This window comes from Indicator indicator, chromosome 16 (genome assembly GCF_027791375.1).
Source record: "Indicator indicator isolate 239-I01 chromosome 16, UM_Iind_1.1, whole genome shotgun sequence".
In the NCBI taxonomy this organism is placed as follows: domain Eukaryota; kingdom Metazoa; phylum Chordata; class Aves; order Piciformes; family Indicatoridae; genus Indicator; species Indicator indicator.
The window spans coordinates 9,603,399-9,629,907 of NC_072025.1; the positions used below are offsets into that span (position 1 = coordinate 9,603,399).

At 35.4% G+C, this 26,509-nt stretch overlaps 1 protein-coding gene across 1 annotated transcript in view; it reads left to right on the top strand.

Moving 5' to 3' along the window:
* WDR72 (WD repeat domain 72) overlaps positions 1-26,509 on the top strand; it is a 96,542-nt gene that overhangs the window by 20,549 nt on the left and 49,484 nt on the right. Inside the window, exons 13-14 of the mRNA XM_054388007.1 lie at positions 7,834-8,036; positions 24,836-25,653. Coding sequence (XP_054243982.1) covers positions 7,834-8,036; positions 24,836-25,653 — 1,021 coding nt within the window. The remainder of the gene's footprint in view (positions 1-7,833; positions 8,037-24,835; positions 25,654-26,509) is intronic.

The window sequence follows — 26,509 nt, forward strand, 5'->3', positions numbered from 1 at the left end:
AACAATATTCCAATTTCTTATGACAGAGGCTGACATGCTTCTTAAAAAGCATTGAGAAGATGTAAAAATGTTTAAGTTGTCTTTTAGAAAGTTTTATAGACGTTATAGGTTGGGAGAAATATTGCCTAAGATTAAAATCTAAGTTGTGTGTATAGTCTTACCCGCTTATACACTCCCTTCATGAGGTTGCCAAATATAACCTATTTTATCTGGCCAATGTGAAGTTGTCGGAGTAAAATGTGCTGCCTTTATTCCAAATAAATAAGCATTTCAGCACAGTTTATGCTGAAATGTGTTGAATACCCGGAGTATAGCTGACCTCAAATGAAAAGTACCTGATCTAACATGAGACTTCTATACCTAAGACCTCTTCCTGGTGGTTCTTGTTTTTGTAATGAGCAATAGGAAATAAGTAACATTCTGTTGCTCTTCCCCATTGACTGCAAGGGGAGTTTAAAGAAGCTAATTGCCTTCTGCTATTACAAAATCCAGAGTAAGAAAAATTGAGTCCCATCTTTTTAATTCTTTGGTTTACAGAACAAAGTCAAATTATTTTAAGTTTAAATGCTATTATTGCTTATGCATGTGGATAGTGATAAAGAAAAGGGTAGTTCATAGCTTCTGTATTATCTGTATAGTTAAATGTGTTTTGCCTAAATTTTAATACATGGATAAGGCAATGTCCCATCACAGTGGACTACCTTTCCATGACAATAAATATTGATCTAATAATACATTTGGAATATTAATAGAGCATGTGTATGGGATGTTTTCCAAACTTCTGTGCTAGAAGACAAACACGAAAATCAATAAGAAATTATATTCTAATTAAGTGCAGAATATTTCTTCCAATAGCCACCACTTGAAATCCACTTCAGTAAGGAAATTAGCTGTTATCTGTATTGCTTTTACATTTTTCCCAAGCAGCTGGTGTCTTTGCTTTTTATAAAAAGGTAAATATCAGCATGGTGTAGTAATAAAAGGATCAGTGTTTTCTTTCTTGCTGTATACAGCACGTGGCTTCACATCTTCTGAGCCACATTAGAAATGTGCATTGAGAGTGAGGAAAGAATGAGTAGACTTTAAAGAGCTATCTTCCTTGCTCAGAGGTAGTAATCTTAATTTGACAGTTTAATAAGAATTTATTCCTTGAAGTTCATGCTTGCAGAATGAATGATCTACTAATTTCCTGTTACTTTCTTTTTTCCTTGCAAGTCTTGTTCTGATTTACTGTGTTATGACGTTCTTAGTATGATTTTAAAAATAGAGTTAACATAATTTAAGACTACTTGTTCAGTTATAATAATATGCATTTAACTTTACAGTGGCTTCATGGTATTTTTTATGTTCACCCAGGGAATGCATATTTTGAGAATTTTCCTAGGCTAAACACCAGGAAAAAATTGGAACATCCTAAAAAGTGTTTTTGCTGAGGTCAGATCACCTGTATAGTCAAAATTAAGTGTATACTTACAATCCTTACTAGAAAAGGTCAAAATCATCAATAAATAATAGTTTGGATTTGTGTAGTTAACCATGCTTCTGGAAGATTGCGTCCAGTTAAGTCATTCAGATGGCTGGTGCAATAGTTTTAGTGCTTGTACACTATATTCAGGCACAGGTGTGCCTCTCTTGCATTCATAGTATTAATGTTACCAGTACCCTATGTGACCAGAGGAATCCATCCAAAGTGCAGAAAACCTTTTCCTTTGATAGTTTTTTGGAGGACAAATAAGGTTGCTTTTGCATGTTACTGTAGTAGTGGCATTGTAACTTTCACTACTAGGATAGAAAGGGGCAGCAGCTTGGTCTCTATTCAGGTCATGTGAATACTGCAATGAGCTTCATCTTCAACTGATGATAAAACATAAATCTTAGGAAAAAATGTCTGTCCTGAATCTGCTGCTATTCATACCATCCTGTCTCATGCTGGTTCCAAAATAGAAGTGCTGGCCAGAGCAAAGTATTATGGGGCTTAAAATTCTGATTGCAACATGAGGGGCTTTCTGTTCTGGTTGCTGCTTTTGGGTCCTGGGTTTTGGCTCTTTTTCTGCAGAGAGGGTGGTGATATGGGTGGCAGTTGGGTAGCACACTGGGTTTGGTTTTCTGCTTTATGCTGGGTTTTGTTTGTTTTTTTCATTATTTTTTATTTCCAGGACTTTTTCTGCAAGTAGGCTAAGCTAAGGTAATTGTGCATTCTGATTATGTTGTTGTATATCAAACTCTTATCTCAACTCTTTATTTCAACCCAGAGCTTTTGTCTGGTAGTTTTCCTTCACTTCTGTGTTGGGGGCAGGGAAAGAGGCAGGTTAAGCTGTTTACTGTGTGTTAACCTTTTACAGTACCAAACAGCCAAACTGTGATGTTACTTGATAAAAATACCTGTGGAGTTGTTTTAGTGAGCTCTTTTTAGACATTTAGATAGCAAAATTAAACTTGTGATAAAATTGCCATAATTTTGTGAATGAAAATGTTCAAGTATTAGAAGGCTTTTGGAGAGATGAATTTTTTTCAGGAAGGGATGATATATGACAAATTGTAATTTTGGTGTGTTTTTCCAATACACTGCAGTTTAAGTAAAATTTCTTGTTTCAGTCCAACCCTATGGTACAAAACCGAAGTCCTGTCATTTAATCAGTCTTGTGAGAACACCTGAAAATTTTACATGCACTCAATTCATACCCACATGATATTTGTAGTTTCCTGTGTTTTATAATTATACAATATAATATTGGTAAACAATTTGTTTAAATAACAAATTTATCTTGCCAGGTGCATCTGTGAAAGCACCCAGAATATGGGCCCTAAAATCTGTTTGGTTATTAAAAAAAAAAAAAACAAACAAACAACAAAAAAACCAACACAACCAATTTTGTGTGTATACTTTCTGATTTTTAGGGCAAATATGTCTCATTTGATATTTGTAATACTGACCTATCAAAGAGTTAAACTGCACATAATTTCATCATCCCTTGTGAAACCATAAAAATAGCCCTTCCGAAACTTGGGCTCAAATATCAACTACCCTTTGGGAAAAGGCTCCTAGTGATTTAGCTCTTCTGTTCCTGGGTTATGATCTTACCTTCATCATTAGTAGTCAGGGCAGACACTAGGTTGGTGGAGATCTTAATTTTTTTCCCCTCTCCACCTTCACGCTTAAGAGGCATCCGTAGAGAAAGGAAGTGAGTTAACCTAGCTGTGCACTATTGAACTCGGACAAAGTAACTTCTGAGGCCAACAGTACTATAACTAAACAGTTTCTGGTTTGGACAACCATTCTCTATGAAAGCAGCTCTGTGAAGAGATTGAAGGCATGTTGAAGATAACATGATAAAAATGATAACATGCAATCTAAAACTTCCATTTGCTGTAGTTTCTCTGCACTTCTTATGTTGTTACTGAAATCCCTTTCTAAAAGACTGGAAGGGTGAGGAAACATTGGTTGCTATATTTTGAATATGTGAATGGTTCAAAATAAGCATAAGCATGAATATACACACGTAGTGGAAATTCAGTGTTTGGGGGTTTCTTGTTTGTTTTAATTTTTCAGCATGAAGTTAAGACTTAACCAATGTTTTGCCAATTTTATGGCATCTTTATACATCTAAGTCCCAGGTCAATCTAAAGCTTGCACTTAAATATTTCATAGCTCTCTAAATTTGACCCATTGTTCAGTAACTACTTACTGATGTAGAATAATAGAAGGCAGTGGTGCTTAGAAAAATCTCCGAGGGAAAAAAAAGGCAGTGTCATGTTTTGCCCAATCTGCAGAAGCGAAGGGCGTTCTTGGGCTGAGATATTCGTGTATCTTTATCGTATCTACACACGTGCACACACACACACGTAGTCTTATGTACTTCATACTGGATGGAAAATTTATGTAATGTAGGTCTATGTCTCCTTAGAAGTATGTTTCTTACAGTTGATCTTAATCCTTGGGTTTTTATTAATAATGAAGTAATATTATATATTTAAAAAACAAAAAAACAACCAAACAAAACTTCCTCCCCCCCCGCACAAACCCCAAACTGACCAAAAGCCACAACAAAACAACAGCAAAGATGTTCTGAAAAGTGAGTTTTGTGTTTTGGCTGCTAGTAAGGAAAAGGATTTGTTCTTGACCATGTGCTCTCTTCAAATGAAATCAATTCTGAAACCAATTTTTCATTCACAGATCACTTTTACACTGTAAGATTCAGCTCAGTTATTAGGTCACCGCAGCACTGCAGTAGTGAGGATTTTCAATACTTCAGCTGTAACAGCAAACAGAAAGCACTGGAGCCTGATGATCATGTGATGTCAGTGAATAGCACATCTTGAGGCAGGATAATATGCATGACCTCCACAATAAAAAAATGCATAATTCAGTTAACAGAACCCCAAGAACTCTGTGGACAGCACTAACACCAAGAGACACAATTTGTAGTACTTGGTCCACAAGAGTAAGATGTTGTAACAGTCTCTAGCCATTCACATTTGGTGGTCCAAAGCTGCCCAGGAGAGTGAAATACTCCACTCCTGTGTGTTCCTGAGACTTGGTTGCCATGGTCACAGCTTTCAAGAGATAAAGACTTTCTTTTCCTGTGTTTTGTATGTATAGTAGGGGGCCATAGCAGTGGTGTTGCTGCTATGTAGAATACCCTATCTTTTCCCTTTCATACATTTTTCTTTTTTTCTTCCCACTCCCCAGTTAAAAGCTTTTGGGCTCATTTGTTTAAAGTATTTCAGGTTTAAGAGTCATCTTTATTTCTATCCTCTCTCCTATACTCCCCCATTTACAGGCTGTGTCTTTTATTATTTCTGGTTTTATTTTCCTTCGAGATCTGAGCTAACATTTTCCTAATATATAAATAGCTGTTTCTGGAACAATAACCACCCTGCCCCAGTATTCCTTTGGCTGTTTGCAGTGCTCAGAGTGTTTTTGTCAAATGTTTCTCCATAACCCCCCCCATTTTCGTCTCTAAGATGTGTTCAGGAATCACAGAATGCAGATCTCTATCTTGCCTCTGCCACCTACTCACTCTGCAAATTAGTATTTTGGGCTCGGAGAAGCCTGAAGGGACGAGATTTTTTTTGTTGTTGTTGTTGCTGTTTTGATTTGGTTTTGGGGGGATTTTTTTTTTTGTGAATTAATTTTCGCCTCTAGACCACACACACAAAAGGGTATACTTGTTGTGGCATGATCCTGACTGTCACTTAGAAAAGAGTTTGGGAGGTAGTGGAAGTGTTCGGTAACACATCAGCCTGTTCAGGTATGTCTCAGTTTGCATCCATAACTATAATATGTAAAAGTCTGTCAGTATGTCTAGCGACAGTTGAAAATAAGATATGTATGTGTTTGTAAAATATATAAAATACCAATTTGTTTTCATGTACATCAAGACTGCCTGTTTATTCCATTCAGGCTGTGGTCTTCACAGGTGAAATGCTGCTGCCCCTATCTTAGGTAACTTTTACCATTTCTTCTGGTGTGGTTCTTTTTGTTTCAATTAAAAATCTTCCATTCAACCAGAAGCTGAAAACTTGTCTCTGAGGCTGTTGCCAGGAAAGAAGCTCTTATATATGGAAAATAATGCAAGTCTTAAATATATTTTTATTCGTATGTATGCATAGAAGATAAAAAGTCAGGCACCTCACAGATTGATTTCTGTTGGAAATGTTATTTTATCCTCTTTTGCCACTATAGTATGATAGCCTTAATTAAATTATTGTATTCTATTGTAATTCCACGAGGTTCTTCCACAGAACAGTCTGATTTTGAGGGATAACTGGTGACAAGGCACTCGCAGATGCATCTAGAGCTAACAAAACCTGGTTTTGGAGTTCAGTCTAATACTAAAGAGTATGTAAAGTCAAGTCTTTGAAATTTAATGCCGTGTGCCCAGAATTCTTGGATTTATTAAAAATTCATTGTAATCTCTGCCTTAGATCCTTGCCCATGAAAATAACATGATGCTTGGTAAACTCACAGGAATATTCTGAAGCATTGAGAACTCTAGTCATGAATTGCACAAAGTGATACAGAAGGCAAGGATGGATATATATGCTTGTGTGTATATATAGAAATATTCCCTGCACAGTGGACTTGCTGCAGGAATTAGTAGAGAAATCTTAGTCCTTCACAGTAAGAACGACTTCCTTGGTGACTCTTGTTCATATTTTGCTCCAAATCCTTCAGTGAGTTATGTGGGGAAATAGGACATGCTTGTAGCTTGAAAGACCATGTTGCATATATAAGAAGGCTTAAATTTAAGATTAGCTGAGTGATTGTATTATTTCCAAACTTCTTAACTTTGCAAATACTATAATACTTTTTAAAATGTGTGTTTGGTCACACCTTGTATAGTCCTTCCTTGCAGGCATCTACCAATATAGGGGTTTTGTTCCTGAAATGCTGAAGGGTTATATTGCTGGGAGCTTTTTAGGCAGTATTGTTTTGAAGTATTTGTAGGCCAAGATCTTTGGACAACTTGCTTTCCTTCCAGTAAATATTTGGTTCCTTAATGATCTGTGACACTGGCTGGAAATCCTGGGCAGGGATGAAGAAAATGACGTGTTACAAACAGCAACGGCCCAATCCTTGTTTGTCTTTTTTTTTCTTTTTTTTTTTTTCCAGTACAACGTTATAGGAATCTATGGTATTCAATTGATTTTGTAGGGGACGAAGAATCGGTTGCATTACTTCTGTTCTGGGTGCAGACTCTTGGTCATGCAAGTAACAGAGGTGATACTACAGTGAACAGAAATGGATGAGTTTCAGAGAAATAATTTCAAATAAAGAGATTTTATACACACATACACACACAAACACTTATCGTATGAGATCCCTCAATCCCAGTCCAATATTTTTAGCAGGTGTTACTGATAGAACTTCAATGTTACACATTTTTCTGGTAGCAGTGAAAGGGAAAATTCATGTTGTATTACTTGAGGCTACAAAGAATTCAAACTTCAGGGAAAAAACACTTCATGTTGTAGCAGATACTTAATAGTTTCTAAATCCTTCATGTGTCTTTTATTTCTTATATTTATAGTAAACATGCCATGTCTGTATTTTCTTAGGAGCTTAATTCCTATAGGAAATGTATAGTATAGAATAAGAGTTCTTTTTATTACATTTTAGCTCAGTTTGGGTATCTTTAATGTTGGTTATAAATGAAGTACTATTACTGGAATTATTACCAAATAAAATTATTACTAAAATCATATAACTTGGTATAACAGTTAAAGGAACTAGTGATTAAATAGCATCTGAAACATTGTGTTCATATTCCTGACTACTAAGCTACATGTAGCATAATTGGGTGCTTTAAAAGTGTCAGAGATAATGATGGGTTTTAGGAATGGATGCAAAAAATTGAGCTTCCCCTTGCTATTTGTAATCTAGAACACTAGAGGACAGCACTAAAATATTACTTAAATGTGTTATTGTTTACACTCTTAATAGTATAGATGCTCTGTGAGGGCTTTGTGAGGAGAAAAATCAGTCTGTTTTGAACAGAGTTAAGGCAAGTTTTATTCTTCTGAGTTTCCTTTGCTTCCTTTGAAAATTGCATCTGACTTCAAGTTACACACAATATCTCAAGTTTCCTGTAGTCTAAATCTAAGGTATTTGCTTTGGAGGTTAACCTTTGTTTTTTAACATAGTAGCAGTGCAAAATAGACTACATTAGTTACAATCGAGAAAATGAGGAATTAGGTGGCTTACTCATAAATGTTCCATGATTTGTCTCCTCACTTCAAATGTACTATCCTAATACTTTGATACTTACACTGCAGAACAAAGCACTGTAGTTCTTTGAAAAAATTACAACTCCTCTTGTGTTTCTCTAGGTACACTGGAACGACACGAAACAGGTGAAACAGCAAAAGCAATTCTTACTTCCATTGAAGATTCAGAATACTTACTGTCAGATGCTCTACTTCCTGTATCTCAAGAGTCAAAAAGAAATAAAAGTGCTGGCTACAAACACTTTAGCTCTTGCAAGCATGGTGTGATCTCTCATAATTTTACTCATACGGAATCTTCAGATAAGGTAAGAATGAAGAGTTGTGGTTCATATTTTTTACCCTGCACTCTCAGTGACATGTAACCCTGTATAAGTGGCATGGAGGCTTGGTTTTATCTTAGTTACAAAGGTTTGTTCTGACTGGCTCTGTTTTTATGCTGTCAAACTCGTTTCATAGGACAAATGGAGAAGGTAGAGGGGAGTGCCTTATGCAGGGTCACCAGCAGGTCATCTCAGAAGGATTTTCACAGACATTTGCCACCCATAGCTTTCCTTATGTCTATGGCTTATGGCTGCACCTATTACCAGTACCCCCAGAAAATGGAACCCACCAGTTTGGATGTCTATGTCCCGAGTAAAAACATATCATGGTACAATGCTGTTGGCCTTTTCGTTATTGCTTTTCTGTGAAACGTCAGATTTCTGTTGCCATCCAATGCTAGTTTTTATTGGGTGGCTTGGGTTTTTTTGTGTGCTTGCTTTTTGGGGGTTTTTTGTTTGTTTGTGGATTTGTTTTGTTTGGAGTTTTTTGTTTGTTTAATGTCACAGAGTGGAAGTGCCTTACATTTATATCAGTGTGATTAAATTTAGTAGCTAAATGGTTAAAAAGTGGATGGTGGTGCTTCTTGTGAGAGGCTGGGCTACAGGTAGGTATGACAGTCTTCAGGAGAGATTTGGCCAGTACTTGAGTTTATTGAACAATTTTTTTACAGATACCAAATAATTGTAACTAATAAAAAAGATGTAGTCTTCCTTTTTGTTTTGAAAAACAAACAAAAGAAACAGCAGAAGGGAGTACCATTCAGAAACTAGCATTAATGTGAAATGAGAAGGAAGGCTGAAAATTGAGTAGTCATTCTATTTACTTGTCACCTAAATATATCTGTATTTTTAGTAGTTATTTGTAGATAGCTAGAAAGCCTTTGCTTGTTAAATGTAAAATCAATGATCAAAACTGTCTCAAATTTAACGCAATCTCACATACAATGAGGTAGGTATTACCTTATTCAAGTTGGAAGAGAATGGTACATACATTTTTTGGAAAACCCTGTTTATACATCAGAAGTCTCTGAGCTCTTGATAAGAGTATATCTTAAGGATAGACCCTCAGTGTTTGTTTGCTTGTGATTATTGCTTTAATTCATGGGTTTGGGGAATTCCATTCTTTGCCATAAACAGAGGAAGTCACATCTGCTATTCCTCAGCCCTGAATATAGATAAAAATTATCCTCCCACATGCATGGGATAATGAAGAATGCTTTCCCTCACATGTGGAAACAGTTCTTAGAGTAGTCTCAGTCACTCTTCCGGCTTTACTAATTCTGGTAAATAAAATACTGGGTATTCCAGTATTCTGTCTGACAACTTGAGTCCTCATTCTTGAATTTTTTTTTGGTCTTTTTCGTTATTGTGTCTACAGACTTACATATAACTTTGTGTTTATAATGATCATTGTTCAGTTCTTAATATTTATCTTTGACCTTTTCCTAACCTTAGTCTGATTTCTAAAGTTCTTTTTTATCCCATTTTCTGAAAAGTCTTATTAGAGCATAATCCTCCTGAGCATGTTGTGGGGCAGATGGTGCACTAGTTGGCCATTGACACAGAATCTGATCTCACTGTTAGTTTATTAAAACGAACAGTTTTACTTCTTGCCTTTGTAAAGAGGAACAACGGAAAAAAGTTTTAAGTTGTGTTTGGTGTGTAGTTGGTGATATCTCTTAAACTGAAAATTGTCTGGATTTAGCAAAGTGGCTGAAAAGAAAATGTGCTGCTCACAGAATTAAGGGAAAACAGGTTTTGATGAAGTTTAAAATGTCATGTTTAACATCCTTTTAGGAATTACCTTGGTGTTAAATTGGAAGTAGTAACACTCTAGATGACAGTAGGGTTGTAGTACTTAGAGTGCTTTTTCTTTATGTTGCTCTGGTTTGTTCTTGTTTACATGCTATTCATTAGTTGGTTTGTCCCAATGAAAACTCTGTTGAGATAATATTATAGATGTCTTTTAGACTTCTTTATGACTGTCAGAAATACGACTTTTTAAAATTCACCTTTTTGTCATTATAGTCCTGTTATTTTAGTCTAATTTCCTAACAAACCTGGGATACCACTTCCCATTCATCAAAAATCTGTCATCCATTACGTTCAATGATTCTTTCCACCTCCATCCCTACTAGAACAAGTTCTGTAAATTGGTGTGGGAGATGCTGGAGGCTAAATGTATAGAGTGTAGCTGAACCTGGCAAGAATATAACAATGCAGGTCCTCTTAATGCTATTCTAGAAACTCAATGAGGGCAACACAAAAGGAGTGTGGAGCTCTGTGGCTTTTTTCAACACTGTTTTGTTATTGCTGAAATGAAAGCTTGTTATAAGCTCCACTGTTTTTCTTGGTTTCTTTTTAGTTGTTGTTGGTTTGGTTTTGGTGTTTTTTGTTGTCGTTTTGTTTTCCAAATAGTGCTGTATTGATTGCTTTGGGTCATTGTATTTTAGCATCTTTAAACCAGACTTTTGAAATCCAGGTCCCATGAAATTAGAGTTCTCTGGCCACCAGACTTCAACATTCCATATCATTAATAAATGTATAATGATTATAGAGATCAAGATATCATGAAACTTTTTTTAGATTATCAGAAGGTTTTAGTGTGTGTGTTTACAATGAGTATTTCATTAATAATTTGCTTCTTTGGCAAACTGTGTATTAGAAATTTAATGAGACACTAAATTGTTAATAAATGTTTCTATTTAAAAAAGCCAACATGGTCAATTTCATCCTCTCTTTAAGAATTCAATTTCAGAGGATTTGTTTAAAAAAAATGAGGTATCTATTCTGTTCTGTTGGTATTACACTTGTGAGTGATCCCTCTTTAGTACAGTGAGGTGATCCACATGAAGATCACAAGCAAGATTCAACACTCTTTCTTAATATTTATGATTATGTTGTTTTGTCATCAGTATTACATTTAAGGCAAAATAACATTTGCAAAGTAATGATATCTCTTTATTCCATCCTAAGAATATTCTCACATAGCAGTCCAGCTTCAAAGGCTTTCTTTCAAAACATTTGTCATCATGTAAATCAGAGATACAAAAGTGGAATGCTTTGATTTCATGGTGTTTTGACCATTTTAATTCTCTTATTGTGCTGCACGTGCCAGTGGGAGTACCAATAACAGATGAGTGTGACAAATGCAGTTAACACAAGATCCATATTAATGTTGTCAAATCCCCTTGATATATTTAAACAGATTTTAATTATTTTCAATGTCAAAAGACTCAAAATATATAGCTTAATAGTTCTTCAAGAAAGCTTTACTTAATATGTGAATGTAAAACCTCTCATAAAAATGAAACTTTTATATTGGCCTTAGTCATTGACATAGGGTATTCATCAAGTCAGCAATTTGTGTGGCAAAGTGCCATTTGAATAGTGTATTGTTAGAATACTTATGGTCCACTTGACAAGGGCTCTTGCTGTAAATAGTGCAATTTGACTCCAGCTGTTAAAGAGTGGCTTTGACAGCAGCCAAATAGAATGGAGATGCTTTACTGCACCGCAGAAAAATCAATATTGGGTTCTTGTTCATAGTAACCTGTTTTTTTTCCTTTTTTTGCAGATTTATACAAGACTATCTAGAGTTCATTTGTTGAAGTTTAAATATTATTTTTAACACGGGTCTGTTATATGTTCAGATTAATATTGCTGGTGAATGATGCCTGTATTTTGTTGATAAGAAAAGCCCGGAACAAAAGAAAGCACATCAACAGGACAGTACTTTTGTCGCTATACACAATGTGACAAGGCAGCATTATTTTAACTCTCAGCTTATATGAATGGATATTAGAGCGTGGGTGCATAAGTTATCTAACTAATGACCAAAAATGGTCATTTTTTCCTCTCTGTATTTTTCCCCCTTTTTTGTAGAGTCACAGTAATATTCCTACCAATTTTCCAAGCATAGAGGGGTTGTAAGCAGATTTCTTTGTTGTTCTCCCTGTAACAACCCCCACAGATGTTGGCAATCTGTAGTGCCATTGTAGATTTTCCTAAAGCATAGTCTTGCTGGTGCTGAACAGTTTTCCAGCAGTATTCTATGACATAAGGTTGCTATGATACCTGGCCAGTAGCAATAGGTATTGAATCACTGGTCTTAATTACGATAGACTGTACACTAGATTGTGTGTTCATGGTGTTTGTATGGAACTTGCTCTCATACCTTAAAGTCATAGTTATAGTTGGAAGTCAGATCTGTATACAAAGCTAGTTTAAAAAAAAAAATCAGGTGTTTCAGTGCATCATGTGAAGATTTTATTGACGCATATAAAAAAGCTGGGTATGTCTGGGAGTTGTTTTCCTGATACTGCAGAAACCTTTCATGTTAGAAAGTTTCCTAGCTTTTCAGTTTAAATAATTTCATTTAAATCTGTTTATCATGCACTGATATTTCCAGTGATTTCAATAATGTAATTAGAGCTTCTTCTGGATAAAATGTTGGAGGAAGAGCTGCTTCTGAAATTTGTTCAATAGCTGCTAAACCTTGGACTGCTGAATTATACTACGGAGAAGCTAGACCAGGAAAGATGAGAATGAAAGTATTCATTTATGTAAGCACTTTTACAGGAATGCCTGGTATATTCGCTCAGTTTCTTAAAATACAGTTCTTCAAACATTCATGTACAGTGCAGAAAGTGTCAAAACATCTGAATAGGAAATTGCACACAATCTGTAAAAGATTGTTTTGATTTGTATAGCAGTTAGAAATAATTATGACCAGAATAGTTGAATACCAGTTACTGTAACACTTGAATGCATTTTAAAAATTTTAAATTGACATGCCTAGCATTAATTGTTCTAAAGAACTTAGTGTTCATTTTTATATTAGCATAATGTCTTCTGCTCTAAACAAAACATCAAAAGGCAAGATGCTTCTGAAAGAGAGGTGTCTTCTTAGGAGGAAAGCCAAAGTTTGTTCCCATACTTCCTTAAAAGAAGAATGTACAGAAATGATAATAAAAGAAATATCTACTTTATGCTGCTGCACAGAATAACTAAAAGACAAATGAAGACTGTAGGACAACAGCAGTTATTTGTTTTAGTGTAGTACAGGATGTAATTTGAAAATAAAATTGTTATTGGAAGCCTGGAAAATCACTACTAGTTAAATCTTACTGATGGAAAAATTGATAAAAAAGTAGAAATAAGTTACAAGCAGAAATATCAAATAATAACTATCAAATACAAAATCAAGAGTAGTACCATAAATGAAGGTATGTTAGACATGGACTCCTTTTATTTCTTTCCCTTTTTAATATTTAGAATATAATTATGAAGAATTACAGCTCTTGATCATTTGTATGAAGTGGATTATTAAGAAAAAAGCAAAGCAGAAAGTAGTGGGACATTTCTCCTTCAAGTTAGTAATCTTGTTGCTGCCAGGCTATATTTGGTTTTTTTTTTTTTAATTGAAACTGATATTCAGAAGCCATAATGAGTAGTATGTGAATTAAGTGTAATAGGAAAATAAGTGAAGGAAGAAAGGGTGCGTGTCTGTATACATATATATGCATTTCCTGTATGTCAGATGCAAAGCATTTCAGTACTGCATTTCCTATGAAATTTCACAATTGAGTATTTTATCCGGGGACCAGGGTAGCAACATGGCTACACTGAAGTAATAACTTTGAAGTTATGAGATTAAATTGCTGCCAGTTAAAGGCATCGTAATCTGCAGGCATTAACAACCTGGACCATATGTCAGCTTTGCTCTAAGTTACTGCAGGTTTCTGAATTGGTCCACCAAGTCAAGAATTTGTTGATTTCAGTGTTTTCTTCCCTGATTGCCTCAAAGTAAAAAGGAAGGCAAAAAGCTGCCATTATGATATTGTAGCACAGTGTACTCTTGCAGATGTGAATAGTAAGTAACACAGTCTGACAAATCTGAGAATATGCCTTCACTTTCGCACATTGGGCACTATGTACTTCTACAAACTGCTTTTTCTGTTGTTATACTAAAGGTGACTGGCTGAAATATTTTTCTTTTCCCTACCTAGACAACTAATTGGACCCTGTGATACAGCTAAAGAAGGTGTTACACTGTCCTGCTAGAAATAATTCTAACGTCAATATTAATAGTCCTTGTGAAATATTTCACATTGAAGGACCATTTATTGAGTCTAAGGAAACCACCACTGTCTTCCTTCTTTGTCTTCTTCCTTACCTCAGATGCTGTGCTGCAGTTCCCTTCTCTGTCAGTTGGAAACTGTAGCAAAGTTTTAGTTTTTTTAGATGCATACCTTTATAGATAGAATAATATAGTTTCTGTCTTACTCAAGTGCTCTTCATGATACCTTATTCTCCATTTATGACTGTTTCATTTACTTCTGGGTGTAGAGTTGTATAGTTTGAATTTTCCTATCTTACATTTTGCATTTACTATTGTCTAGTCCCTAAGATGTGATTTCTTTTGTAGATCAGCGTAATTAGTTTTTCTTGTAAGTGCTCTACCAAATTCTAATAATTCTAAAATAATTTACATCATCTTTATTATAACCTTTATGTTTTTACATTGTTCTTGAGAAGTCATTGCTATTCATGACAGGGCAATGGTGAAATCTTTACGTTTCTGATTAACTTTTCTGTTCTAAACATTAAATTCCTGCCTTCTTATGGTTTAGTAATTTTTAGTGAAAAGAAATATCAACAGAAATTCAGATCTGTGAGACATTCCTGTTTCTACCTCACCTGGTCAAAAAAGAGGGCAGTGACTTTTTCAGAAATACGTTGGCACCTTAAATGCAATTATAGAGCTGTGACTTGGAATACCAAACCTTATGCTGCAAAAGAGAGACTTGTTATCATCTAGGTTCATTTTGGCAATTAACTAAATCTCACGTCTCCGTTAAAGAGCAGTAATAAAATGCTGAGCTAAACTGCAGTTCAATTTAAAACAAAGAAACGGTGGTTATATTTCCATTCTCTTGATGTTTTGCTGTATCAATACTCAAGCTTTAATTATTATGGTAGTCAGATTTTTTTTTTTTCTTACAATACTTAGGGGAAAGGATGAATCGGCTAACTTTTTTTTTTCTTTTCCTGCAAATATTGTCCTTTTGGAATTGTGTGCAGTTCTAGTACCTTCAGTAAGATTGAGCAGCTCTCAGGGAAAGAACAGATGAAATCTGTGCAGAGACTTAGCTGCTGTCCCAGTATAGGATCTGAAGAAAAGTCCAGCTTGCCTATTCCTGAGTTCTCAAGAATTACATTTTCTAGGATAGACAGGATTTTAATGTTTATGACTTCAATCTCACATGGTTTGTTCTTTTCCTTTACTAGAATGTGACTTAAGATTTGATGTAGTATTTTTTTATGTAGATAAATGTTATAGGTGGGGTTCCTATAATCCAATATGGGAAATGTACTATCAAAGCAACCTAGGACAAATTATGTTATTTCAGTTGTAGTCAGCAACCAGTGACAGGTTGGTAAATTAGTTTTTAGATACATCAGCCCTTTTTAAGACAAAGCAATATTCCTATGCTTTTAAGATCATGTTGGCAATATCTCTGTGTTCAGAATTATATTACAGATCCTATATTATATTGTATTACAGATATTTGGATGTTCATTCATCCAGTGAATTGTTCAGTATAATAATTCTTAGATCCGTGAGTCAATAGTCTGTTTTGTGGATTGCTGTAGCATCATTTGTCCAGTTGATGATCTAGGAAACATGGGAGATGTTCCATCCTATGGCTTTTCTTCCTAAATGCTGAACATGGCTGAAAATGTTTTGGCTACCACTCATTGCTGAGCCCTGTGTATTTCTAATGATATGGTTAGAGAATTCACTTCTGCATTCATTGTAAGTTCATATATTAAGATATAGACAATATTTTAATATCAGTTATATAAATGGCTAAGACTTGTTACAAACACCTTATTCTTCTGTCTAAACCTCTCATGGTGCAGTGACTGAGTGAAAGACTAGTCTTATTTTGAGATGAGTGGACCTCCAGTTAATTTTTGTATTTTTTCAATAATAATAATTATGTTAGAAGCGACTTTGTCAAAAGTATTGTGTTTAGAATTGCCTTTCTGATAGTTTGCCCACCCAGGTAGTGATATGAATTCTAGAGCAAAGCAGAAGTTGTCTGTATAAAGTTGTTTATATATCATATATATATAGTTCTTCAAATAATTTCCTGAAAAACAAAATGTAGACTTGATTCCTGCCACTGAAAATGAATGTGAAGAACAGCCTGTATGTTAGCTTTGCTTAGCAGATGTTCTTCAACATCGTGTTATGATTTGTCTCCAAGATATTTTTTGTATGTACAGTATCATTAAATTGAGTGAAAATTTTAAGTTCAGTATTTGATGGACAGAGACAGTGTGGATATGAAAACAAATTATGAGAAAAGCTTCATTTTCATACCAGATCTCTACATTGAGCAATGTAGCATTAGCAGTTCTCTCTGAACAATTAAAACTGTTGTGCCCAGTAGATCCATCTGTCCAACAATGTGCCTGATGGTGGCCATCCATACATCATAAAAAGAGGGGTTTATCCAGTTGCTTAGTCTATTCATCACACAGCTTGAGCTTGAAGTCTCTTTGGTTTAATTACTCTGTGCCATAGGCTCATCAGGAGGGATGGCACAAATACCATTCAAAGTGCTGCAAAGCTATTAACATTCTCCACTGAGAATGGAGGGGGAAAAAAAGGGGTGGGGGGGGGAAGATTGTTGGAAAGAGAGATTTACTTCAGTTGTGTTGCAGTTACGTTGTTAGGCAAACATTGATGTAAGCTCAAAAAATATTGTAGCCTTTTCTGTGTGGGAGATGGATGTGTTGTCAGTAATGACCTGGAGATGCTGTAACGAATAGTGTGATAGAAGTAATGCAAGGCAAGTTGAAAGCTTGTATAGTTCATATAGGAAAGTTCATCATGTGCCTTTGCTGGGCACTCCATTGTCCAAACGTTGAAGCCTCAGGACACACATAGATTGTGTATGAATGCAAACCAGGGCACCACTATTGACTCTAGACGTTTTGTGATTAGTTCTTTGTATGCAAGTACAGAGTTTTTAAAACAGTGAATAAATAAGAGTTCTAAATGCCCCCTTCAAGAAGGTCCTCTGTCCTATGTCTAAGTGAAGTGTCTGAAGGTAAGGAATATGAATAACCTCAGTACAGTAACACCTCTACTCTGTATCATCCTCACGCTCTCCATAAGGCCATCATTGTTTGGGGAGGGTAGGCCTGAGCTGTCTGCCCTCTTTGGAGGCTCTAGATACTTTAACTGACAAACTATTCATATGCTTCCTAAGGTTGAAGCTCCAGGAGGAAGGCAGAACTGGACATAGGAGTGTGCATGTGTGGATTACTGATAGAAGCTATACTGGAGTAGAAAGTCCATATGGTCCTTACATGGAGATGAAAGTATAGCTGATCATTTACATCTTTTCTTTCTTTGCAGACTCTTTTAGCAATGGTGTATGGTTTATCTCTTAAGAGCTATTTCAGTTATATACCTGCTCTTCATAACTATTTTTAACTAAATGTACATTTACACAGATGTTGGATTGTTCATCCTTTCAATTGAGTGAGAAAATAAGACAGCTTTCTTGTGTTATGTATTATAACAGTGGGTTTCTTGTTAGTAATTCTGTTTTGAATTGTTGGTTGATATTAGAATGAAGGACTGAAAATTCATTGGGGAAGTTTCATTCCTGTGAAACATCCATGCAGAAAGATGCAGATGAGTATTTTACCTATTGGGAATTTATTCTTCTATAAACCAAGCCAGGCTTAAAAAAAGTATCACAAGGTTTTATCCAATTTAAGACATTCTCAACACTAAATCTAATGAAGCGTGTATAACATTTATTACTTAAGGTTATGAACTTAACAATGCAGGTTTGCTGATGTGATTTAGTTTAAGCAAAAGACCATTCGATGTTATTGTTGAACAACAGATTTTTTTTTTTTTGGTTACAAATACATAAATATGATTGCAAGACCACATTTATATCTAATTACTACCAATGCCTCAAGCATCAGTTAGGGAATTTAAAGCTTACTTTTATGTGTGGTATGACTAATATCTTGGTGCAGTAATTTCAAGAGGTAGGTTTTTTTTTTTTAAGAAACTTAAGATAGGGAAATTTGAAATGAAGGTCCAAGCCTTTCCAGTATGCTCTGTAGCTTCAACTGTTTTACTGTTCTTGCACTGAATAATGTGTTTGACCATGTTCTGTATGCTGCTCTGACATTATATTAAGTTTTCTTCTTGGTCATCTTTTAATAATTGATGTCATTAAATTAGGCATTTGAAATCAGAAATTACTTTGTACTAACTAGACATGTAGGTTATATCGAGGTTTTAGTTTTATCTGTAGAAGCTACATCAACCCCCCCACAAATTCCTAGTGGTTAAAGAGGTGTTGTTCATGGTATAATTTAAAATTGTTCTGTTGGAAATCTGAGATTTTTTTGTGAAACTTGCTAACAATATTTTATGCTCATAAACCAGTTTGAAGCCCCAAACACAATTTCATTTATCTTTATATTCTAAGCTTTATAGAGTCTGTGAAAGTGTCCATCTGTTCAGCTGAGATTGCTTCAAATAGTGAGTGGTCAGAGAGACTTAGCTGATAAAGGTCAAAGGAGCCTCTTGACCCCGTGATACTTGCCAAAGCAATTGGAGCATAGGGACTGATATACAGTTAGATATAGCTTGCTAACGCTGTCCCCACTTTAATTGGTAATGATAGCAGGAATACACAGTAAAGTCATTGCTGAAAGAAAACAAAAAGTATCCAATATAGTAATTTATTACCAGTCAGTGGGTTTCGCGCACTAGGTTGTTTTACCCCTGCAGTGGTCAGAGAAAGCAAAAAGGTACTCTAACACTTAACTGAAAATGGATGCCCTGCTGCTATCAGAGATGCATGGTGGTCAAATGATTGCCTGTGCCATTAGCTTGGTAATGTTTTCTCTGTTGTAAACTCAGCTCCCCATGTTCTTCCTGTGCATCAGCTGCAGATTGAAGGCTTTCTTGTTTGTCTTCTATTTGTGCTGCCAATCATCAAGCTGCTGTCCACCAAGCACATTTCAAGGAGGCAATTTTTTTTGCTACTATCGACTACCATCTCTAGCAACTGAGGGCTCAGAGGATTTAGAAATTAATTTAATGCTTTAATTTACACTGTGCCAGCCATTTTGTGCATTGTTTATGTATTTGTTTTCTGAGAAAATTCCGTGAGACAATTACAGGTTTCCTATTTTGCAAAACTATGTATGAGATAACACTTGAAAATATATCCCTGAAACCATTTTTTTCTCCTATGTTATATGTAATACTACTGTTTTTCTTTAAAAAGAATAAACTGTCTAGGCAAGGAAAGACATTTACTAAACTATTCTGTAGTTAACAAAATGCAAACCCAAACTAAACAAATCCAAACACCGTTGTTATTCCCTAGCACCAAGGATAAAGCTTCATGGAGAATACAATAAAGCTGATATTGGCAATGTAAGTTAATGTTTAAGAACCCTAGGTGTTGTAGCCATGCTTCAGTTAAAACAGTTCTTCCAGCTCCATGAAATACAAATGAAAGAGATGGAGTTAGGAGTAGCTAAATAACTTTTACAAGCAGCTGTGTGACGTGCTTCTTTTCTGTGAGCCCATAGCCAGACCAGTGATGAGATGTGATTCTGAGAAAAGCTATGAGCTCTGAACTTCTATTGATATCCCAGCGACTGGTATGATCAAGAAAGAAAATTGTAAGCCATCGATATGTTTTGGTTGACAGATTCTTCTGTCCCACATGCCTCTTTCCATTTCTTCAACTCCGCATTTTACATTTTCACATTTTAGTTTCTAAAAAACAAATAATCCTGTTTGTTGTCAATGTTACTGATTGCTAGAGAGTGAATGAAGAACATGTAAGTGCTCTTTAAAGTTTCTGTTGCCTTTGTAATCTAAAGGTTACAGTAAAGACCTGACAGAAGTGTTAAACTGAAATAAGCATATTGATAAACATATTGCTATAGATACCTTGAGATGCAGTGGTTTTAATGATGCCATATTGGGTTTTGCTTAAAACCTGTTGTTTCAAAAGGTGAAGTATGTGTAAATTGTCCACAGAATGTCTCCACTGAATACACATGAGCAAACAATAGGATGGTGGTATTTTACTGATTAAATTAGCAGATTTCTTTGTAGTAAGTATTACTTAATAACAAATTAATTATTCCTTAAATGAGGAAGACTTCCTTATCTGACAGATTTTTATCGTACACTTAAGTGTGATGTTATTAGACTTGTCTTAAAAAATAGTAGTCCAGAAACTGTCAAACTAGAGAAGTTTATATCTGCTAGAAATCCTCAGACAAGAGATAGAAAATCCCCCCACTCCATAAAATAATCAGCAGCAGTGCACCTCGTTAATGAAAGAATCTTCCAGTCATCTTTGACAATACTTAATTGAGCTCTCATACACACAGCCCATATCCAAACTGAAAATTCACCTTAAAGTAAGTTGTTGAATTTGTCTAATATTTCCTTGAGCTTTTAGAGGCAGCAAGTAGTGGATAAAGGTGGGAACTACTTTTTTTTTTTTTCTGATTCGTTTAATGTTAATCAAAATGCACTCTGTCACAAAAGAAAGCTCCAAGGATCACAATTGAGTATTACACAATTTTAAAAAAACTGATTAGAATTAATAGAGTAGCTCATATTTATGCTTTATACAGCATGATTCATTCTGCAGGCACTGTGAACTTCTGGGACAGTTTTTTGTCACTTATCCTGTTTTATTTGGGATAAAATGAGAGCACAGTGGATAAAGGGGCCAAAAGTGTGTGAGAAAAGATTACATTTAATACTTCAGGACTTTTTCTATGTGGAGGTTGATACTACCCACACTCAGGACTGAGCAATTTCTTTTCAGTGGTATCAAAGTGACATCTAAGTTTATTTTGAGTCTGGTTTGCCTTCTAAAAATCTGCCATGTGATTTTCCCACTTTATTTTCTCTATGTAAAATGAACGTCAAGACCGTTCTTGTCAAATCTGTTTTTAGCACAAAACCCACAATAGAATGCATCTGGTCAAGAGAGCTGGTGTGTGGAAAAAAAGTACATATATATGAGGAGCTGAAACAGTATGGGAATCCCTGCCAGCTAATGGAAGTGTGTATTTTAAGTGGAAAAGCGTTCCTTGAACAAGTTGGATCCCAGTGGAAAAAGGCCTTTAGAGATGAGAAGACAGCTAGGTAAAATAACACTTGAATTGTGCTTCCCATGAAATTTTTATGTGGTATGTCTGTCTTAAACCTGTTAAAGATAATGGCATGTATTGATGTATTTGGGGCTGTAGTAAGGATAGCCCCCTGCTTCCACCTTCCTATAGACATAGCAATTTTTTTTTTCTTGGATGCTAGCGTGGTTTGGTATGGATATGTAAAGGGAGAAGGAGAGAGTTAAAACAGACTTGTAAGTCGTAGAGCAGGAAGAGATTCCATTCCAGAGTAAATCAGTTAAAGTGAGTCATCAAAGTTTCTTGCCCCATCATTGAAGAAGGGTATGAAGGTCCTTGAATGCATCCAGAGGAGGGCCACAAAGCTGGTGAAAGGGCTGGAAGGAATGTCCTATAAGGAGCAGCTAAGGACTTTGGCTTGTCTGGTTTGGAGAAAAGGAGGCTGAGAAAGCAACTTTATTGCTCTACAGCCTTCAACTGAAGTAATCTATTCTGTTTCAGCTCTTTTCTTGTCCTGGCTCAAACATCCTCAGTGGCAAACTAGGGAGCTAGTACTACAGAGGACAGAGTTGCTATGCAAGGAAGAGTAAAACTTGTCAGAAAAAAAAGAAAATGGGATCTTTTCATTACTTAATCCTCTATGTTGGCAACAAGTTTCAGTATGTCTGAAATATGCCTCAAACTTGGATACTGTGGTTCAGAAACAAGTCATGCTTTGTTATCACTATTCACATTAGCCTATCTTTTGACAGCGAGTTACTAAACTCTTTAATATCTACATTTGGGGAAAAAAAGAAAAAAGAAAAGAAAAATTATAATGGCAGTATTTATCAAATTAGTAGGATTTGGTTTTTGTGAAATACTTCCAGAACTTCAGGAAAGGCATACTACAGAATGTAAATATCTGTTAATCTGCTTTTCAGTATCCCTCATCAAATGCTATTCCCAGCTGTCTAGTTCATAGTTTTATGAGTTTCTTTCCATTTTCTGTCATCTTCTGTTACAGAGAATATCTTGTCATATATATCTAAAGCTTTAGCCTACCTTCTTTCATTGGAATGAAATGCCTATGGCAGAGAGCTAAGATAACTTGGTGGATGCTTTTAGGATCAATGTCAATAAGCTTTCCTATTGCAAATAAACATTTATTATGACTTCACACACAGTAGCATCACCAGATGCTTCAACAGCTTGAGGTTGTCACAGGATTTTGCTTTAGATGGTGTTTTTTCTAAAGGTTTCTAAATGCTAATCAACCAACCAAATATAAATCTACAGAACAGTGTAAATGATAGTCCAAATTGTAATAGCTTTTATTAATGTCAGGGCTAGTTTGTGAATTCCAGTGTTTGCATTCCATGGAGTTCTCCCTGTGTATTAAGAAACAGCATAATTAAAGATTAAAATAATCCTAGTGCTTAACTATAATGTACTATTTTCTGAAAAGGAAAAAGGAAAGGGATAAAAAGAAAACCTGAACAAGCAGTTATAATCTCTTACTTATGACTCCCTGTGGAGATCTTTAAATAAGATTATGTATTTAGAGTGCATCCTCATCTGGTGGGAGCATCATTCTCTAAATAACAGAAAGCTGAGTTATATTATTACCCAAAAATAAGTAGTTAAATAACTTAGAGCAAATCAATTTTTTTCTTATGATATTCATAACTACAATATAAACAGTTTTTAAAAAGAGGTAATCCTATAAAAATCATAGATGTGATGTAAGAGGACGTAGGTAGGGAGTGGTCTTTAGAAAGAGGAGTTAATCAACACTGCATTCAAGTTAAAGCCAGCTGTTGCCCTATTTATTAACACTCAATGGTTTCATTTAAGATTCATCTGTTTTCAAAGGAAACAGTTCTTTGCATTACTGGATTATTTCTAATTATCTCAAGAAAATGAAAACTAACATAGTAATTTAGAAAAGTCTTGCTCATGCTGTAGAAGCCAGCATGATTGCAAAAATGTCACTGGGCTGAAAAGTTGCTTCTTGATGCTCTCTTTCTGCCTCATACATGCTCATTTGGAAAGGTGAAATAGCTAGAGTGAACACAGTGCTGAGAGCATAGGCTTATCCAAGACAATAAAAACAAGCAAGTCCTAAGTGCTTAGAGAAAAGGGCAAAAGCATCAATGTGGAATTTATACTCTCACAACTGCTGTTACCCTGAGGGTTAAAGATACTTCTTTATCGGAATCCTGCTGTGTCTATTATGGAATATGTCACAATCTCAGAACTTAACCTTACTATTGGATGATCCTCCCATGGAATGCTACTTGGTAGTGCCGTGTAATGATTCCTGTAAAAGGAATCATCAGTTTCATTTCTACAAGCTTACCTGGAGTCTCTGTTGGAGGAAAAAAAGATAGTTTGGTCTTTGCAATGGAAATTCATTAGTATATTCTTAAGGACTCAACTCTATGATTTAGTTCAGTTTCTGATATGTTTTTTTAGATGCATGCAGAAATAATAGGATTTTTGTTCTTTTGAGAAGCTCATAGTGCCTGGAGTCACTATTTACAAAATATTTCTTTTTTTTTTTCTTGAAAGGAATTGTTTCAGAGATTGATTAAAATGGTATCTTTTGACAAAACCTATAGGTTTTGAAAATAGGTTTTGTCAAAAGATACCATCCTTTTAAAATTTTGAATGTCATTAACTCACTGGTAGCATTATTATTACAGACTCTTTATTTAGTTATATATAGGTTTGGTCCTTTTCCAATAAAAAAAAGAAGTAAGGATGCAGTGCAAGAGGCTGATATTCTACTGTGACCTCCATAGTAATTTTTTTCTGCTTTCTGAAGCCTGCAGAAGCTCTGTCAAAAAAATTCTGTCATACTGGGAATATGCAAACACAGAGTAGTATGGAGAAAAGAGCAGCAGGAATGTGAAATGTTTTTCTTCTGAATTTTAGGTGTAAGACAGAAAATTCATTCTTGTAAGTGGATCTTGATTGGAGTATTGTATCTGAGAAAGCTTGCTGTGCTTTCTTTCATTAAAGACTCTCAGAAATTAGCTGGCGCAGCAGGCCACGACAGTGTGAAGTATTTGTGGGAAACTGAGAATGGGGGGCAAAGCAAGTATGGAATGTTTTCTGTGTGTAGAAATACCCCAAGGTCTACAGTACAGGTTTTGGCGTTTCTCCTTCTTGACTTATTCATCCTTAGGATCTTATTCCTGCCTCCATGTGTCCTCCATTCACATGGCTTTATATGAATATTTTGCTTCATTCTTGTGTTTATTCTTGTTCTTTCCTTCTTTCCACGGGTTCTGCTTAGAGGGTATCTATTCTCTATACAATGATGTAGACAGTCTACATCATGGCTGTTTAATTGAAGGTGTTGTAGTATTTACATGCATGTGTCTCTCTGTATCTTAAGCTATTTAGAAGAAAATCCCTTTTGCTTAGTAAAAAGTGAATAAATGTAATTAAATTGAACTTAATGGAATTAACAGGCTTGGTCTATGCCATATGCAGTTCTGTGATATTTTGATCTTGAAAAGTAATAAGAAAAATGTGGATATATGTTTGTATGCTTAATATTTTTTTTTCAGTTAACTGATGCCAGCAGTGAGCAGCCCTTTACTATTTTACCAGTTAAGACAAAATGGAACAATGCAAACTTTCATATTCTCTTATTTGACCTGGAGAGACTTGAGGAACTTCTGCTGTCTTCTCAACTCAGTGGATTAAAGTCATCAAATTCATTCCACAACTTTGAAACTCTAGAAAGAGCCAAAAGTACTATTGAGAAGAGGGTACTGACATTAAAAAGAAATAAAACTGCTGGCTCCATATCTCCAGTGGATGGACAAGTAGATTCTGTTTGTTCAAACCAGGTCTGCAAGGATAATAATGCAGCTAAGCTTCTAGAAGAAAGTTTTGGCATGAAAAGACAGAAAAAAATGAAGAGTTCAAGAAAGATTAGAATGCAGACATCAGGAAACATTGACATGAGCATCACCACTGATGCAGCTAAACTGTTTCTGTCATGTCTCTTACCATGGGGTGCAGATGAAGAAATAGATAATCTTTGTGTTAAACACTTAGATATCTCGAGGCTTCAGTGTCCTGTTTCTTTTGGACTTGTGTCAAATGAAAACCACCTCTCACTAATGTTGCCAGGATGGAAATGTACTGATTGTGATGTGCTAGAAGAATGTGCAGCAATCAACTTGTTTTCAAAAAGAGTGCTTGACTTATCAAACAAGTACCTTGCTGCAACTGAAGGACAAACTGGAAAGAAGGATGGACCTGAGAATAATGTTTCTGGAGTAAAGGAACTGGAAACAGTATCCTTCTTAGTTAGCAGAATTGCTTTAATCAACAGGCTAATTAACATGCCTTCAGCAGTTACAGGTGAAATTGAAAGGTAAGAACCTTTTCATTATGAGTCTTCCTTTGTAGTGGTTCAAAAGTGAAAAATATGAAACACTCTTCATAAATATGGATTTTATATTTTAAAGTTGGTTTTAAATTTTTTTCCACTAGAGTTTTTTAGAGTTGACTTTTTTCTCTACAGCTTCCTTGTAGGATGTTCTTTGAACAAAAGTAGATCAGGATGAAGTTAAACATCTTTATACTTAGCAGATGAGAACTGATGGAAGAAATTTTTTCAGCAGAACAAGAACTTATCCAGCTCCACACCTTGTTAATCCAGAGATTCCTCGCAATTTAAACTAAATAGGATAATGAGGTCTCTTCAAGCACATTGTGAAACATACGCTAAGCACATTTGTTCTCTTCTCGCTTCTACTCTGTAAGGAATATGCTTCCTTTACCATGAAACCCTTGGCTTCATAGATAAATAAAACACGAGACAATAACACTCTGTCCTAGTTACACTATCTGAAGTACAGAGCCCCCAGTAATACTGGTAGCTACTGGGAATGAATGCCTCATCAGCCCTTCTGTTATGAGAATAATCCCAAATAACATTTATGTTACTCAAAGCAAATTTATTGACTAAATGCTTTTTCAGCATTAAAGGAAAAATAGCATGCTTAACATTATTTGACCAAGCCAAATAGAGCATGCTAATCAGGCAATGGATATTGTCCACAAGCTTTTGTTGCTCAGCAGACCTAGGTTGGTCTGTATTTAGCATTTTAGGGAAAATTGATTTCAGTGTTGATGATGCCGTGGCCCAGAGGCAAGAAGGGGTACAAAAAATACTGATCCTGATGCTGCAAATATGTGTCTTCCACTAAGTTCTAGTCATTCAGCAT